The sequence below is a fragment of the Schistocerca gregaria genome, chromosome 1 (assembly GCF_023897955.1).
Source record: "Schistocerca gregaria isolate iqSchGreg1 chromosome 1, iqSchGreg1.2, whole genome shotgun sequence".
Taxonomy (NCBI): domain Eukaryota; kingdom Metazoa; phylum Arthropoda; class Insecta; order Orthoptera; family Acrididae; genus Schistocerca; species Schistocerca gregaria.
Window position 1 is genome coordinate 1057984754 of NC_064920.1, and position 19269 is coordinate 1058004022.

The window sequence follows — 19269 nt, forward strand, 5'->3', positions numbered from 1 at the left end:
CCATCTCGAAAGGAACTGATAGTATTGCATTTTCTTACTAACTGCCTCTTGGACCTGTTGACCGCAGGGACAACTTGGTGAGAAAATGTGTAAAAGCACATTAAAAGTGCTTTGAAAAATACGAAACATTGAGCAAGTGAAATTTTCTCTCTGAAAATGAACTGCAATCTGCAATGTAATTTAACTTTTTGCAACCCACAAGGATTTATTTTTTTAAGCATGACAGGACTTGTAATAGTCATATGTATCTTTGAATGTAATCTTCGTTTACCCAAAAAGGACATCACTTATGATGAACATGCCTAAATTTGTATTAAAAGTATACTTGAGGATATTTTGTGCCTTTTTACACTATACTGTGTGTAAATATTTTGCATGAGGATTTTCACATGGCCAGTTCACATAGGTATAAATTAAAAAAAAAAACATAAGTATTGTAGTTTTGAAGCAATTTCTTATGTAACATTTTTTTTGTGCATAGATTTTTAACCCATCTTCTGAGTCACTTGCAGTCATTGAATTCGCCAGTTATCTGATTGCAATATCTATCTGGTAAATCTAATGAGGGGGTGATGTGATGAAGCAAGCTGGGATCTTTTTAATTCCTCTCTTGTTTTGCCATATGACTCCTTAAAATTCGTTTTTTTTTAAATTCTTGACTAATTACTGTTGCCATACATGGGTATAATCTGCATTTTCATAAAAGAGAAAGGTTGGCCCTCAGTTTTAAAGAACATAGCACCAGATCTAATTTTGTGCTTAGTTTTATATGTGTAACTGATTTTCTAATTTATTTTGACTATTCCTAGTTAGTATCTTTTGTTACAGGGTGAAATCAGTAATCGTTTTGTAACTAAAATTATATTGTTGAGTTATAAACAAATATAAATTCTGTACTAACTATAAACATTTGGAAGACAAAACGCTAGCATTCTTTAAGTATTTATTTGGCTCTATTTGAAAACATGTTAGCAAAGCCAGCCCTTAATTTATTCCAAAGTATTTACCAGTTTTGACAAAAGTGTTGTTTGTGTAACTACATCTGTTAATTTCATGATTTAAACAAATAATTTGGCTTAACCCTCATGGTAGGAGAAACTGTTCAAAGATGGAAATTTTTTATGTATTCAGTTAATTGAATGAAGTATGTTTTAATTGTAATTTCTGTAAATTAAACATCGAAGAAAGTGTAGTTCCAGTGCCTGTTATTGTGATGATATATAAGGGCCCGATTTTTGGTCCCGAGACAGCCAGTCCATGGTTGATTTTCAGACAAGAAACCTTTATATGCTGATGTATTGATGTCTGCCTGCAAACTATTAATGAGGCTTATCAAAATTTGCCAGTAGTTAAATAACCGTATAACTGTGTAATATTGGAGGGGGAGGGGGGGGGGGGGGGCATGAACAGTGAAAGTAAAGAACTATGAAATGCAACTGTGCACCTATCGGCTACATCACTTATAGTTTATAGTGTTTTTCAACCAGTATAGCAACACAGTATGTCGAAGGACAATCAACGAAGAAATAAAGCAGGTGAACGTCACAGCATTGTTGGCCAAAAGCTCATTTTGTGACAGTCTTCTTGTCGTGCTTATCTGTGACTCAGCATCTGTGCTAAATTATACAATTTTATAATTTTTGTGTATTTTCTTTTTCATGTACAACCAATCTGGAGGATTAATAGAGGGTAGCACTTTAGTTGATGACTGATGAGTTTCCTGGAACTGACTACACATGGCTGTAAAAAGTAAGGTGATTGCTTTTGGGATTTCATATTTCATGCACTGCATTTCAGAAAGTGAAGATAAATAATCCTAATTTCATATTAATAGTGGATAAAAGTGTTGAATAACTGGTTTAAGTTCCGAAATACAATGTGTGAACAATGCGGTGCATGGTGATTGCAATTTGTTTCATGAACGTAGCAACTAAAGCAGAAGAATTTCTCACAATAAAAGCCATTTTTACAAGCTGAAATATGATAAAATATCAGTGTTAAATAACTGTGTGTGAAGTATCTGGAGAACTGTACACTAATTACAGGTAATGGTAATGTTTGGCAAATACAAGAAAATATATTTATCTGATGTGTGTAAGCATCTGAACCAGCAATAAGAACAAATTGACAAACGTTAAAAACATTTTCTGAGAACCAGGCAGAATGAATTGATAGTACTTTGAAACCATAACAGCAGTCAAAGAAAATTGTGAATACACTTGATAAATTTTCTGAACAGTTCAGATCCAAGCTCAATGAGCTAAAACAATTTAAACAAGACTAACAAAAATTACCTGAAAAGATAACACAGATTGGTACTGATCTGCTTGATGTGCAGACAGCCGAGTCAACTTTAAAGAAAACAGTTAGTCAAATTTCAGAAAAATTTCAGAATTTGTCACTACAGAGTGCAAAACAGATTCAGATGCATTTTGTTACCCATGAATATGAAATAGTTTAGGAATTTAATCAGTGGTTAGAACAAAAGGATGAAGAGATCATGGAGAAATTAAATAATGAATTCCTATTGGGCAACAAAGCAGGTAGGTGTTCTAGTATCATCTGGTTCTATTGATAAAGTAGAGAATTTTAATTCTGAATTTCAACAAATGTCAGATAAAGTAAAAGAATTACAGAAGATGCAGGAGATTGAAAGTTTCAATCAGGATAATCTTCCTGCTTCTCAGGAAAGAGATACATGTTATGGCAATAATCACATGGTTTCCTCATATAGAGGATATGTACAAAACAAAACACACCAAGCAATATTTTACCAGACACAAATAACATAATGCAAAATTCTACAAATATATTAGCAGAGGAAAGCTTAATTAAGAACAAACAATTGCAAATCTTCGTTCAAGACAGGAAAACACCTCATCTAATGAGGTTTATAAAATCATGTAGATGTGTGCTTCTGAGGTTGTGGAATGAACAGAAAGATTGCATTTCTTCATAAAAGGAGAGGCTGCAGAACAATGTCATACCTTTGACCAATTTGAAAAAAGCTTTTCTAAAAATAATAATGTTCAACCAGCATGCAAGAAAGGCTTAGAAAAGAAGTGTAAATCTCAAACCATATACTTGCAAAATAGGTTCTTGCAAGGAGTACTTCAAAAAGTATATAAATAAAACAAAGTACTGGAATGAGCTAGTGTAATATAAAAGTGCAATAAGAATTTTTAAACTGAAACTCCCTTTGAGTATCCAAGACAAATTGATCAGTGTAATGCAAACTGACCTAGAAAATTTTCTGTCCATTACATTAAATTGACCTGATACAGGAAGGCATCAAAATGAATTGGTAATCAACACATGCATGATTCACACTGCACGAATACTAATACCCATAATGGGAATGGAAAATGGAATCATGACACGCAGAACAGTGGAGTAAACCCACAAGAGAGACACTACAATACTAATGGTAATGTTGTTGTGGTCTTCAGTCCAGGGACTGGTTTGATGTGGCTCTCCCTGCTACTCTATCCTGTGCAAGCTTCTCCATCTCCCAGAACCTACTGCAACCTACATCCTTCTGAAACTTAGTGTATTCATCTCTTGGTCTCCCTCTATGATTTTAAAACCAACACGCTGCCCTCCAATACTAAATTGGTGATCCCTTGATGCCTCAGAACATGTCCTACCAACCAATCCCTTCTTCTCGTCAAGTTGTGGCACAAACTCCTCTTCTCCCCTATTCTATTCAATACCTCCTCATTAGTTATGTGATCTACCCATCTAATCTTCAGCATTCTTCTGTATCACCACATTTCAAAAGCTTCTATTCTATTCTGTTCTTGTCCAAACTATTTACCGTCCATGTTTCACTTCCATACATGGCTACACTCCATACAAATACTCTCAGAAACGATTTACTGACACTTAAATCTGTACTCAATGCTAACAAATTTCTCTTCTTGAGAAACGCTTTCCTTGCCATTGCCAGTCTACATTTTATATCCTCTCTACTTTGACCTTCATCAGTTATTTTGCTCCCCAAATAGCAAAACTCCTTTTCTACTTTAAGTGTCTCACTTACTAATGTAATTCCCTCAGCATCACCCGACTTAATTCGACTACATTCCATTATTCTCGTTTTGCTTTTGTTGATGTTCATCTTATTTCCTCCTTTCAAGACACTGTCCATTCTGTTCAACTGCTCGTCCAAGTCATTTGCTGTCTCTGACAGACTTACAATGTCATCAGCAAACCTCAAAGTTTTTATTTCTTCTCCATGCATTTTAATACCTATTCCTAATTTTTCTTTTGTTTCCTTTACTGCTTGCTCAATATACAGATTGAATAACATAGGGGAGAGGCTACAATCCTGCCTCACTCCCTTTCCAACCACTGCTTCTTTTTTATTCTCCTCTACTCTTATAAGTGCGATCTGGTTCGTGTACAAATTGTAAATAGCCTTTTGCTCCCTGTATTTTACCCCTGACACCTTCAGAATTTGAAAGACAGTATTCCAGTCAACATTGTCAAAAGTTTTCTCTAAGTTTACAAATGCTAGAAATGTAGGTTGCCTTTCCTTAATCTATTTTCTAAGATAAGTCATAGGGTCAGTATTGCCTCACGTGTTCCCATATTTCTAAGGAATCCAAACTGATCTCCCCCGAGGTCGGCTTCTACCAGTTTTTTCATTCATCTGTAAAGAATTCACATTAGTATTTTGCAGCTGTGACTTATTAAACAGATAGTTCGGTGATTTTCACATCTGTCAACACCTGCTTTCTTTGGGATTGGAATGGTCATAGACCAAACAATAATAACAGGGCGAATGACAATGGACATTTTTATAACTTTAACTATAATCATAATCAATCCTACAACAATAATAAGAGGTGTAGGAGTGAGAATAACTTCCAGCAGAGATACAAACAAAATACAAACCAGAATGCGAATTATTATTGTAATTTCAATGGAAATTATTGGCATAGTAACCAACCGGACTGGTGGCAACAAAAAATGGACCACCTCCTGGAATAAATCGAAATCACAGTGATGTACGAAGTAATCACGCACATCAGAACCACACCAGTTGGACACCCCACCAGACAAATGATATTCAGGTAGTGGAAGAACAACAGGAATCACATACAAACATGCCACCACAAACAAACTAAAAGTGACCTCATTACACCCTCCAGTGTTGGTCACAGAGCTGAATGGGGGCTACACAAAAAACACAAATAATACAAAACACAAAATACTCACATTACTAATTATTCTAATGACATAAATTATAATAGTAATGACAGTATGCAGATCAAGGTTAATGCAAACTGATCTGAAACAATTAAACTGCTTAGAGACAATGACAAAAAAGACGTTAAGGAAGAATTGTGCACTTAAGTAAAAAAATGTAAACCAACTCAGAATGAGATAGTCCATGCTTTTTTTACTTCAGGCACAATTCTTCCATAATGTCTTTTTCGTCACTGTATCCAAGCAGTTTAATCATTTCAATGGACAGAGAGAGGGTGGAGAAGGAGATGGACAGAGGGTGGGAGGACAAGGAGCTGAATAGAGAGAGAAGGAGCAAGAGCTGTACAGGGATGGGTAGGGGGAGGGGGGGGGGGGAGGAGATGGACAGAGGCAGGGACAGAAGGAAATAGACAGAAACTTGGGAGTGGAGGAGCTGGACAGAAGGAGGGGAAGGAGAAGATGCAATAATAGAAAACTGGAGTGAGTACATACCCGGGCAAAACTGAGTACTCAGCAAGTATTTAATCACTAACAACAAAATTTGTTCTCTATAACACTGATAAAAAGAGGCTCTCACCATAGTAATCATGCACTACGATATATAAAATATGTAGATTCAAAAGTCAAGAGTTCCAGTACTTCCATACATGAGATTAATTCATTTACAACTCTGTGATAAAGGTGGCCATTAAGTACGGAGGGGAATGGAGACAATAGAAATAAACTGAGTAAGAAGTTGGTGGTGTCCACAGAGACTACAACAAGTCCAGTAGAGAAACAGCTGAACAGAAAATTCAAGTTCTAATTTAGCTACAGAAAAAATAGTCCTTTTTTGATTACAAAACATTCTCACATCACTTCGGTAACAATAGCAATAATTGTTATATACACTGTATGAGAACAATAGTACCATACTGCTTTGAAAGACAAGAATGTCTGATCAACTGAATTTACCTTCCGACAGTTGGCAGCCATGTGAAGAGCTGTCACACCACAGTTATCCACTGCATTTCGATCAGCACCAGCCTTCAGCAAAAGGTCCAGTGCCTACAAATGGATACTTTGACAGATCACACAGGATTAAACATTCTTGTACATACGTGATGGATTCAAAAGAGAGATACATCTAAATTTGTGGATGTGGAATCATAAGAACAAACTGTGCTGTAATTGACAGTTACTGATGTTCATGCACCATATTTAACAAAACTGGATGAGTATTTTAAATATTGATATGATTCTGGTAAGTCTTGTATGGAATACATCTAATTTAAAGAGTAAAGGTAGTTACTCACTGTAGAGCTGAAGTGCTGAACTGAACTTTAAACATAGTTGAGCTCTCAGACAATGTTCTTACTTGGAGCTAACTGACAGTATGGAGTGAGCAGAGGGGTACATCCATACATCCTGTTAATCCTAAAATCACCCTCTATGAACCAGGTACAAAAGAGCACCCCCCTTTTCACTTCACATTCAAACATCTTAACCAAATCCTACACCTGAATATCAACTATTTAGCATTATGTATGGAAATGATCAACATTCCTACAATAATCTCTCCATCCCCTGCCATCCAAAGTTGTATTCTGCTACCCAACCAATCTCTAAAATATCCACATGGGTTACATCCCTGTGTAACATCTAAGAAAAAGTTTGTCCTGTTCACTGCCCAGCAAATACTATTCCAATTTTGACACAGGTGTATCTTACACCTTCATAGGCAAGGATACCTGTGAAAGAAGTCACAACATTTATGAACCCTGCTGTAACTTTTGAGCAGCTTTATAAATAGGCATCACCACCAACCAGCCATCTAGTTGAAAGAACGTATACATCCCGACTGTGGCAAAAGGAAAGTTCACCATTCAGTAGCAGAGTGTGCTGCTGAGCATAACATGCTCAGTACCCACAACTATTCAGCAATGCACACCATCTGGATCTTTGATCCTCACTCCTGACCTCTCCCATATACCAGCTTCTCTATATTACATAGATGGAATTACCTTTGAAACATTCCTTTGATCCTGTAATCCTCCTATCCCAGTCTTGACTAGCCTGTTCCACAACCAACTCCATTTCTGTCCCCATGTTTCCCATTTCACCCTATTAATCTACACTGACACCTTTCTTTCTACATTCCAACTATAGTCTATAAAAATGAACATATTATTAATGATCAAAAAATGAAAGATTGAGAAACTTTAAGCATTTAGTCAGTAATTTGCAACTAAAAAAAGATAAATAATCTACCAATTAAAAATTATAATAACTCACTAATTCCCAGGAAACTGAAGCAATGGATATTGACAGGAATTGTTAATTTAATTACAAAATTAAGAAACAATAAATTCTAACACGCACTGCTTACCTCCAATGGAATAAAAGCTAATGTATACAAAATGTTCTACCAAGAACAAAAATGTGTATTTTTGAAATTATGAAACAAGTAGAAATAGTGACAATATATAACATAAGATACATAATTATTTAAATGGCACTAAAGCAGTTCTTATCTTAATTCTGTGGTCACACCGTACTGTTAGATGAAATTTATTCCAAATATGGCAGTATTTAGAACTAAACAAGCGGACAAGAGCTCCTTTATTTATTCTATTCCTGTGACATAACTGGATTATCTTTGATATTGTTAAAATAACAATCGAAGTTTATCCTCTTAAAAAAAGAACTTTAGTTTTCCCTGATATGATGGTGTACACAGTTTTTCTATCAATACATATTACTGTGTTTGATACAACAATTTTATTCCACTCCAACAATGGTTATGGGTCCAAGCATGCTAATAAGGAAACCAGAAAACTGTGTTAGTGTCAGTTAGCTGATCTAAAACTTGTATGTGTGACAAAGGTAAAACATTTGCCAATAATAACTGTATATTTTTGGTGCAACACATTTGGAAAACATTAACTGACACCTTGCTGTGTTCATGGATCTCAAAGAAAAGAAAAGATGTTCTCTTAACAACAGTAAGACAATTAATGAAATTTACAGATATGATGGAGAACACATACAGCTCTGAGAAACTAAACTCAGTGAATTATACTTCCTTGTCTAACCAAATGAAAATGATTTTAACAGATTCTGATTTGTGGACTGTAATCAAGCCTGTCATGACGGAACCTGATGGAGATACATCATTTGCTCATTAAGAGACATATATCAGTATATCATCTCAATAAAGCAACAAACAAAAATTGTACTCTCCAATTGTAATGAACAGTAATAGCATATACTAAAATTTGACAAACCCAAAAACAGTATGAGAAGACCTTAGAAAACGGTATGCCCCAAACAATGGCATATTTCACACTACATAACTGAGATGGAAATTATATTAAAAACAAAGATTCCAAGACTTACCAAGCGGAAAAGTGCCGGCAGACAGGCACAATGAACAAAACACACAAACACACACATACAGAATTACTAGCTTTCGCAACCGATGGTTGCTTCTTCAGGAACGAGAGGGAAAGACGAAAGGATGTGGGTTTTAAGGGAGAGGGTAAGGAGTCATTCCAATCCCGGGAGCGGAAAGACTTCCCTTAGGGGAAAAAAAGGACAGGTGTACACTCGCGCACACACACACACACACACACACATACACACACACACACACACACACACATATCCATCCGCACATACACAGACACAAGCAGACATATTTAAAGGCAAAGAGTAAGGGTAGAGATGTCAGTCGAGGCGGAAGTACAGAGGCAAAGAAGTTGTTGAAAGACAGGTGAGGTATGAGCGGCGGCAACTTGAAATTAGTGGAGGTTGAGGCCTGGCGGATATCGAGAAGAGAGGATACTCTGAAGGGCGAGTTCCCATCTCCGGAGTTCGGATAGGTTGGTGTTGGTGAGAAGTATCCAGATAACTCGGACGGTGTAACACTATGCCAAGATGTGCTGGCCGCGCATCAAGGCATTTTTAGCCACAGGGTAATGAGGATCACCCTGTGGCTAAACATGCCTTGATGCACGGCCAGCACATCTTGGCACAGTGTTACACCGTCCGAGTTATCTGGATACTTCCCACCAACACCAACCTATCCGAACTCTGGAGATGGGAACTCGCCCTTCAGTATATCCTCTCTTCTCGATATCCGCCAGGCCTCAACCTCCGCTAATTTCAAGTTGCCGCCGCTCATACCTCACCTGTCTTTCAACAACTTCTTTGCCTCTGTACTTCCGCCTCGACTGACATCTCTGCCCTTACTCTTTGCCTTTAAATATGTCTGCTTGTCTCTGTGTATGTGCGGATGGATATGTGTGTGTGTCCGAGTGTACACCTGTCCTTTTTTTCCCCTAAGGGAAGTCTTTCCGCTCCCGGGATTGGAATGACTCCTTACCCTCTCCCTTAAAACCCACATCCTTTCGACTTTCCCTCTACTTCCTGAAGAAGCAACCATCGGTTGCGAAAGCTAGTAATTCTGTGTGTGTGTGTTTGTGTGTTTTGTTCATTGTGCCTGTCTGCCAGCGCTTTCCCGCTTGGTAAGTCTTGGAATCTTTGTTTTTAATATATTTTTCCCATGTGGAAGTTTCTTTCTATTTTATTTACATCATCATTAATTTGAGATGGAAATTATATTCACTAAAACTGAAGTATTCTGAATCTATTGGAAATTATCTAGGACTTATAAAAAAAACTGTAGCATATGTAAAGTACATTGCTTACAAAACTGAAGATTGTGCTTGTAACAGAATTGCTAAACACATTTCATTTTCATGAAGTATCAGCATAGCCAAGGCACTATAATTTAAAGTTGAAAATGTTAAAATTCGTTATTATAATCCTACTTATTGCTGTACATAATCATTCAAAAGTTAAAATTGACAGACAAATGCTTTTCTCTGTTGTTGTTGTTGTTGTTCTTGTTGTTGTGCTCTTCACTGGTTTGATGAAGCTCTCTTTGCTACAATATACTGAGCAAGCCTCTTCATCTCTGAATAACTACTGCAACCTACATCCTTCTCAATCTGCTTACAGAAATCACATCTTGGTCTCCCTCTATGATTTTTATCCTCCACACATCCCTCCAGTACTAAATTTGTGATCCCTTGATGTCCTCAGAAACTGTCCTAACAACTGATACATTCTTATAGTCAAGTTGTGCCAAAAATTCCTCTTCTTCCCTAATCTATTCAGTAACTCCTCATTAGTTATGTGATCAAACCATTTAATCTTCAGCAATTCGAAAGCTTCTATTCTCTTCTTGTCCAAACTAGTCATCATCCACGTTTCACTTCCATACGTGGCTACTCTCCATACAAATATTTTCAGAAAAGACTTCTTGACACTCAAATCTATATTTGATGTTAGCAAATTTCTCTTCTTCAGAAATGCTTTCCTTGCCATGGCATGTCTACATTTTCTATCCTCTCTACTTCAACCATCATCAGTTATTTTGCTTCCCAAATAGCAAAACTCATTTACTTCTTTAAGTGTCTCATTTCCTAATGTAATTCTCTCAGCATTACCTGATTGTATCTGACTACATTCCATTATCCTTGTTTTGCTTTTGTTGATATTCATGTTATATGCTCCTTTTGAAAATGTACATTACGTTCAGCTGCTCTTCCAGGTCCTTCGCTGTCTCTTAAAAAATTGCAATGTCATTGGCAAACCTCAAAGTTTTTATTTCTCCTCCCTAGACTTTCATTCCTATTCCAAATTTTTCTTTTGTTTCTTTTACTGCTTCCTCAGTACACAGATTGAATAACATCAGAAATTGGCTACAACCCTGTCTCACTCCCTTCTCAACCACTGATTCCATTTGATGCCCCTCGACTCTTATAACTGCAATCTGGTTTCTGTACAAATTGTAAATATCCTTTTGCTCCCTGTATTTTACCCCTACCACCTTCAGAATTTGAAACAGAGTATTCCAGTCAACATTGTCAAAAGCTTTCTCTAAGTCCACAGATGCTAGAAATGTAGGTTTGCCTTTCCTTAACCTATTTTCTAAGATAAGTCATTGGGTCAATATGGCCTCGTACATTCCAACATTTCTACAGAATCCAAACAGATCTTCCCTGCGGTTGGCATCTACCAGTTTTTCCATTCGTCTGTAAGGAATTCGTGTTAGTATTTTCCAACTGTGACTTATTAAACTGATAGTTTGGTAATTTTCACACCTGACAGCACCTACTTTCTTTGGGATTGGAATTATTATATTACTCTTGAAGTCTGAGGGTGTTTCACCAGTCTCATATAACTCACCAGATGGAAGACTTTTGCCATGGCTGGCTCTCCAAAAGCTATCAGTAGTTCTAATGGAATGTTGTCTACTCCCGGGACCACATTTCAACTTATGTCTTTCAGTGCTCTTTCAAATTCTTCATGTAGTATCATATCTCCCACCTCATTTTCATCTATGCCCTCTTCCATTTCCATAATATTGCCCTTAAGTACATCACCCTTGTATAAACTCTCTATATACTCCTTCCACATTTCTGCTTTCCCTTCTTTGCTTAGAACTGGGTTTCCATCTGAGCTCTTGATATTCATACAAGTGGTTCTCTTTTCTCCAAAGGTCTCTTTAATTTTCCTGTAGGCAGTACCAATCTTACCTCTGGTGATACATGCTTCCCTCTGGTGATACATGCTTCTACATCCATACATTTGTCCTCTAGCCATCCCTGCTCGGCCATTTTGCCTTTCCTGTTGATCTTATTTTTCAGATTTTTGTATTTCTTTTTGCCTGCTTCATTTACTGCATTTTTATATTTTATCCTTTTAACAATTAAATTCAGTATTTCTTCTGTTACCCAAGGATTTCTACTAGCCCACATCTTTTTACCTACTTGATCCTCTGCTGCCTTCACTACTTCATCTCTCAAAGCTACCATTCTTCTTCTAAAGTATTTCTTTCTCCCATTCCTGTCAATTGTTCCCTTATGCTCTCCCTGAAACTCTGTACAACTTCTGGTTTAGTTAGTTTATCCAGGTCCCATCTCCTTAAGTTCCCTCCTTTTTCCAGTTTCTTCAGTTTTAATCTACAGTTCATAACCAATAGATTGTTGTCAGAGTACACATCTGCCCCTGGAAATGTCTTACAATTTAAAACTTGGTTCCTAAATCTCTGTCTTACCATTATAAAATCTATCTGAAACCTTTCAGTATCTCCAGGCTTTTTCCATCTGTACAACCTTCTTTTTTGATTCTTGAACCAAGTGATTGCTATGATTAAGTTGTGCTCTGTGCAAAATTCTACCAGGCGGCTTCCTCTTTCATTCCTTAGCCCCAATCCACGTTTACCTACTATATTTCCTTCTCTCCCTTTTCCTACTACCGAATTCCAGTCACCCATGACTATTAAATTTTCGTCTCCCTTAACTATCTGAATAATTTCTTTTATTTAATCATACATTTCTTCAATTTCTTCGTCATCTGCAGAGATAGTTGGCGTATAAACTTGTACTACTGTAGTAGGCAACGGCTTTGTGTCTATCTTGGCCACAATAAGGTGTTCACTATGCTGTTTGTAGTAGCTTACCCGCACTCCTATTTTTTTATTCATTATTAAACCTACTCCTGCATTACCGCTGTTTGATTTTGTATTTATAACCATGTATTCACCAGACCAAAAGTGTTGTTCCTCCTGCTATGGAACTTCACTAATTCCTACTATATCTAACTTTAACCTATCCATTTCCCTTTTTAAATTTTCTAACCTACTTGCTTGATTAAGGGATCTGACAGCCATAGAACGCCAGTTTTCTTTCTCCTGATAACGACGTCCTCCTGAGTAGTCTCCATCCGGAGATCCGAATGGAGGACTATTTTACCTCCGGAATATTTTACCCAAGAGGACACCATCATCATTTAACTATATAGTAAAGCTGAATGCCCTCAGTAAAAATTACAGCTGTAGTTTCCCCTTGCTTATAGCAGTTCGCAGTACCAGCACAGGAAGGCCGTTTTGGTTAGTGTTACAAGGCCAGAGCCAGATCAGTCAATCATCCGGACTGTTGCCCCTGCACTACTGAAAAGGCTGCTGCCCCTCTTCAGGAACCACATGTTTGTCTGGCCTCTGTGGTTGCACCTATGGTATGGCCATCAGTATCGCTGAATCACACAAGCCTCCCCACCAACGACAAGGTCCATGGTTCTTGGGAGGGCAGAGGGGTGGGGGGTGGGGGGAGGGGGGGGAGGCGGAACTAATAAATATTATTGTGAAACATCAATAAGTTGTATTCAAGTTATTAACCTGTCTAAGTTACTCCAAGAACCAATGGAATATTCCATACATACAATATACAATCCTTCGATGACTTATTGTTTGCTTAAAGTATGCAGTTAGAACATCTGGAGATATTTTTGTAGCCATTGCAGAAAGGAATTATCCACTAAGACTAATGCACCAAAAACAAGAATGAGAAGAATCTACAATTATCATCAACAAACAAGCAATATCGAGCACATTTTTTTAGTAAAATCACAGAAGACAATTAACTATCCTAATCCCTCTCAGGTTTATGGTTAACATAGCTGAACATTTTCTGATACCAACATATACACAGTTATTGCATGGATTGGATGAGTTCATATAAATAATAATTTTTTAACATTTTTTAAATAGATTAATGAGGGAGAGTGGTCCAGAAACCCAAAAAAAGAAATAATTCTAAATTAGCTACAAAAACAAAATACCATATTCTTATAGGAAATTCTTTTTATGGCTATTGATAAAGGATATGGATGCCATAAAGGAATGCAATGAAGGAGCATTACCATTTTCAAGAACTGAAGAGGGAATATAAAATGTAAAAGAAAATTCTAACACTAAACAGAAATTTTGTTGTTTCTCAGACCAGGAGAAAAATTTGAGGGAAACTGAAGATACTCAGAAACTTGTGGAATGAGCTGAAGCTTCACAAAATTGATCCAGTCCAAGAAAGAACATAAGAAGAGAGAATATGAGTTTTAGCAAATGTCATCCAAAGAGAAGGCCTAAACCAGAGAAGCAGAAAGTAACAGTGTGCAAGGGGAGGTCAATGACAAAACATTACTGTAACATGAAGAAGTTAATTCTGATGAAAATGCAGAATGGATGGATGCAATGAATGAAGAAATTAACTCCTTGAAGAATCATTATCCTTGAAAATTGGTTGAGGTACCATCTCATGTAATTCCAGTAAAGAATAGATAGGGATTTAAAAAGAAGACAACTGATGAGAAAAAAATTTTTAAAGCTTGTTTAGTTGAATATTGATTCAATCAAGTACAGGGTGTAGACTGTAATGAGATTTAAACTCCTGTTACAAATTTTTATACAAATCATCTACTGAGAGCAGCCAAGTGTTGAGAAAAATTGGCATACAGATCAGTATGATGTGAAGAATGTACATTCGCATAGCAAATTAAAGGGAAATGTATATATGCTCCAAGCAGAAGGTTTCATTAATAAGGACCAAGAAAGCTTGATTTGCATGTGAAACATGACAATATATAGACTTAAATGCAGTGGCATATGTTGGAATGATCATTTAAGCAAGTCACTAAAAAACAAGAATTTATTCAAAATTATATAGTACCAAGTGTGTACAAATTTAGTGCAAAGGAAGAGAAAGGTATTCAGTTATTATATGTGGATGAAAGACATATATTTGCACGGAATTAAGAGATGAGTCAGAAGGTGGAAAGTCTTCTGAAAAACAGCTTTGAAATCAAGCACATGGGCATAATATCACACATGCTAGGAGCGAAATTTGAAAACTGCAAAGATGGAACAATTAGTATTTCTCAGGGGGAATATATTAATCAACTACTTGACAGATTCAAACTTCAAAATGCTAAAGGAGCCAAGAACCCAATCGAAATGAAACCAAATTTCCTTGGTGAGAAGTGTAATGATGAAGTTAAAAATCTCCTAGATCCTGAGCTTATAAGCAGAATCCTTTACGTTTTACAGAGAATTAAACCAGACATAGCTTTCTTGGTGTCAAAGTTGTCATGGTATCATTAAAAATTTAATATGAATCATTGGAATGCAGTGTAAAGTTGGCAGATGCCTTCTGACAGGTAGTCACAGTGACTCATTACGACACTGGGGAAGCCTTTGCCTGCAGGTTGTATTATTTGATCAGGATATGTTCTCAGGTAGTGTGTGGTGTACTTTCTTCTGCCAGAAGGTTAGTGTTCTCACAGAGGGACCTGGGGAAGCATGGTGAGGCCAAGTGAAAGTAAGGAATTCCCGGGAGGTAACCTGTTCATTTTGTTGGGCAATGCTCAATTCAGTGCAAGTTGTTACTGACCTGTTTGACTGATGGGGCTGCTAAGTGCTATACCACATACTGCACTCCCCTGACTTATGCCCTCTGAGTTCAACTTGATTTCTAAACTGAAGGAAACACTTCACGGGATTCGCTTCAGAACTGCTATAAATTCATCAGGCAATAGACTGTGCTGCTCAAACTGTCAACACAACTGGCACTGCTGAGAGTATCCTACAACTTCCACATCACTGGCAATGGGTTATACAAAATGCTGGTGATTAGTTTGAAGGTCAGTAAAACTATGAAACACATGTTCATTTGTACAAGCTGTAAATAAATAGTTGCCACCATTAAAGTTACAACCCTTGTATATATATTTTTTAATGTTGTTCATAGACACTGCTGACTTCCCACTTGCTCTGGTGAAATCAATCAACTTTAGCCCGAAACAGGACTCTTCAGACCAATAACTTGTGCTGATATGTTTGATTCACTTGCTGCATCTATGTTGAAAATAGCAGCAATAAACACTTTTTCTTTCATTTGCCTTTAAATTCCTCAAAAATGCATTGAAATTTGGTTAAAAATAGTTTGATTATTTCAGCACTAAAAACCTATATGTACAACACTTTTCCTTATTTTTATACTGCAGTTTTCTGATATAAGTCCTTCATTCAAATTCCTCATACCATGGACATTCTAACATATTTTCAACAGGTATACAGGGGTATGAGCAACTTCTGCTGCATCTATAAAAGATACTGGCTCCTTTGAAATTTCACCATTTATTTAGAGTTGTGATAGAGTATTCGAAAGGCAGTGTTCATTCAGCTAGATTACTTTGAAATTTCTCATTTCTGAGAAGATAATGTTGGCATGGTTGATCCCTTCACTATCTTTGCTCAATTCAAGCTTCCAGTAAGTCTCTAAATACATCAAAGTTTGTTGTTTATGAAACTTTAGCCCTTACTTGTTCCAAGAATGGAGAAACTGAAGAGACACACTAGTTCATTTACATCTCATGAAAGACAATACATTTCTCCCTTTATTCAACTTCCATATCCGTTTTCACTATTCAGTTTGTTGTTGAGGTTTTTTTTTTTTTAATTTTATTTTATAGGAATTGTCCCAGGATACAAACTTTGACTCTTTATTGTGACTTTGCACATTTTGAAGATGTTGAATTGCAGCTACAATAAATTATGTAGAATATGAATGAAAAAGATCTAACCCACCAGGGTAGCTGAGAGCGCTAATCTGCTGCTTCCTGGACTCGGGTATGCGTGCCGGCCCCGGATCGAATCTGCCCGGTAGATTAACGACGACGGCCGGTATGGCAGAAAGCCTGGATGTGGTTTTTAGGTGGTTTTCCACATCCCGACAGGTGAATACCAGGCTGGTCCCCACATTCTGCCTCAGTTACATGCGTCGCAGGCATTTGAAACATGTTTGCACTATTTCACGATTTACACTAGATGCAGACAGCTGGGGTACACTGATTCCCTCCCTGGGGGGTATGGGGTGGCAGCAGGAAGGGCATCTGGCCACCATTAAAACTAACCTTGCCAAATACATTCTAACCACACCGACCCTGAGGTTGCTGCGTGACTATAGTGTAAGCAAAAGAAAGAAAGAAAGGAAGAAAGAAAGAAAGAATAAAAAGATCTCAAAAATTTCTTGACCAATTTACTTCAAATTTTTACAAAATATTCAAATCATTCAAGCTAACAATAATGAGGAGAGCAGTCTGCTGACTCAATGGCCCTCTCATCCAAATGGTGCAATTGGCAGAGAACCACAGTTCATCAACACCAATTAACCCACCAGAGCCAGAACGCAGACCTTTACTTCACTAAGAAATATTTGGGCAGACAAAGGCTATGCATTTTTTAAACAACAATATATGGGAATTCTTTTAAAATCCACTATGAGAAAGAAAATGCTGTGCTGTACTGTGCTATGAAAATGTGCTCTTTCATTTTTGTTTCTCACGTTTGGTTATAAGTACTATGGCATGGAATTTAAACCATAATACAAATTGTTTCTCCCACATATTTTGTTTGTCTGAATATATAATCTTAAGAAAAAAATTGAATGCACGACAATGTACTGTTTTGTTTTCTTCCTTGCATTCAGTTTTCACAGAAAACCTGTATTTTAGGAAAGCTTACCAGCTTATGATTAGAATATTATTACCCAATATGACAATGAAAACTCCAGGTTGGAATATCAACAGTACAAGAAAATGATAGGTTGCTCTCACTGTAAAGGTGACACGCTGAGTTGTAGATATGTGCAATGCAATGACACTTACGCATTAGCTTTCGACCAAAGAGCCTTCTTCAGAAAAGGAAACACACACACATTCACTCACAGAAGCAAACACACCTCACATATACACTTGACTGCCATTTCTGGCTCTGGTTCGAGATGCTTGGGACGATGGTCATGTGTGCATGAGCTGTGCTTGCTTGTGTGAATGAATATGTGTGTGTTTTGTTTTGTGGAGAAAACTTTGCTAAAAATAAATGTGAGAGTGTCTTTTCATTGTGCCTCTCTGCAACTCAACATGTCATATTTATGGTAAGTAACTACACAATTTCAACCATCCAAAAATTTGTGATGGTCACCATTTGCAGAATCAAACTACGTGAAATAATGTCACTGAATTCACGGACCTCACAGACTCAGCACCAGGAGAGGTCTCTGTCATACCTTGTATACTAATGGTCCCTACCAATTTACCCATTCAATTTAAGCTATAATAGAGTACAAGGAGAAAGACAATGAAACTGCGCATTTTCACAGCACAGTATTTTCATTCTTGCTATTAGTTTTAACAGAACACCTGTAGACTGTTGCTTAAAAACATATGTATCCCATGACCATATGAATATTTATTCGAGTACTATGTAAGAATTTAAAGTAAAATGGTCAAGAGCTATTTGAGATTTTGCAATTACTTCATACAGTTTAGTTTGTTGCTGCAACCCTTCAACTTACAGCAATGCATAATGTTACAAAAGATCTTAATGGAGAATGACTGGAAGAGCACTGTGTCTTTGTGATGTCATAGTTATTGTCACTTTATTAATTACTTAGATTCTTTTCTGTTTGGGAAACAAAACTTACCTTCAAATGCTCCTTATGAATAGCTGCAAGCAGTGGTGTACAACCGTTGTCATCCTTGAAATTCACATCTGCACCAGCAGCAATCAAATGAGTGACTATCTATTGTGTCAGAAACAAGAAGATTTAATCATTAATATTAATTAGAAATTATACAAAGAGTCAAATTGTAATTAACAAAGAAATGAAATGAAAAGAACACATCTTGTCCCCAGGTTTCCACTGTATACTGATAATGTTTCACACATTGAAAAATTTCACTGAAAATGATAACAAAACAGATTAGAAGTAGTAGTAGTATTTGTTCTCTTTCACCTGCATTACTAATTAACCTCTTCCAAACTTCAGGCCTGGAGTCATTTTGTGACCTGACAATTAAGTTAAAATATGGCCTGCTATTCAAATGGAAAATCCATGTTTTCTTGAATCCAGTCAGAAAATTTGCAGGTCGGTTTAAATTCTTCAACCACATTTCCAAGAAGCATGGGGAACTGCTTCTTTGATAAAGCTGGGATTTCTCTTCCCAGATTGCTTGCATTTATTCAGTATTTCACTCCATTTCATGTTGAGAGGTCTGACACGGGCGTAGTGAGAGCATGTGTAAGGCAAGATAAATTTTCTGGCAAACAGACAAAAAGAACATTTCTTTCACATTCAGATCTATATATGATGACTAACTGTTGCCTATTAG

General features: G+C 36.8%; 1 protein-coding gene across 1 annotated transcript in view; it reads right to left on the minus strand.

Moving 5' to 3' along the window:
- Positions 1–19269, minus strand: part of LOC126281065 (serine/threonine-protein phosphatase 6 regulatory ankyrin repeat subunit C-like) — a 333306-nt gene that overhangs the window by 76890 nt on the left and 237147 nt on the right. Inside the window, exons 10-11 of the mRNA XM_049979813.1 lie at positions 18582–18680; positions 6169–6261 (exon numbers count right to left, since the gene is read on the minus strand). Of these exons, the coding sequence (XP_049835770.1) occupies positions 6169–6261; positions 18582–18680 (192 nt within the window). The remainder of the gene's footprint in view (positions 1–6168; positions 6262–18581; positions 18681–19269) is intronic.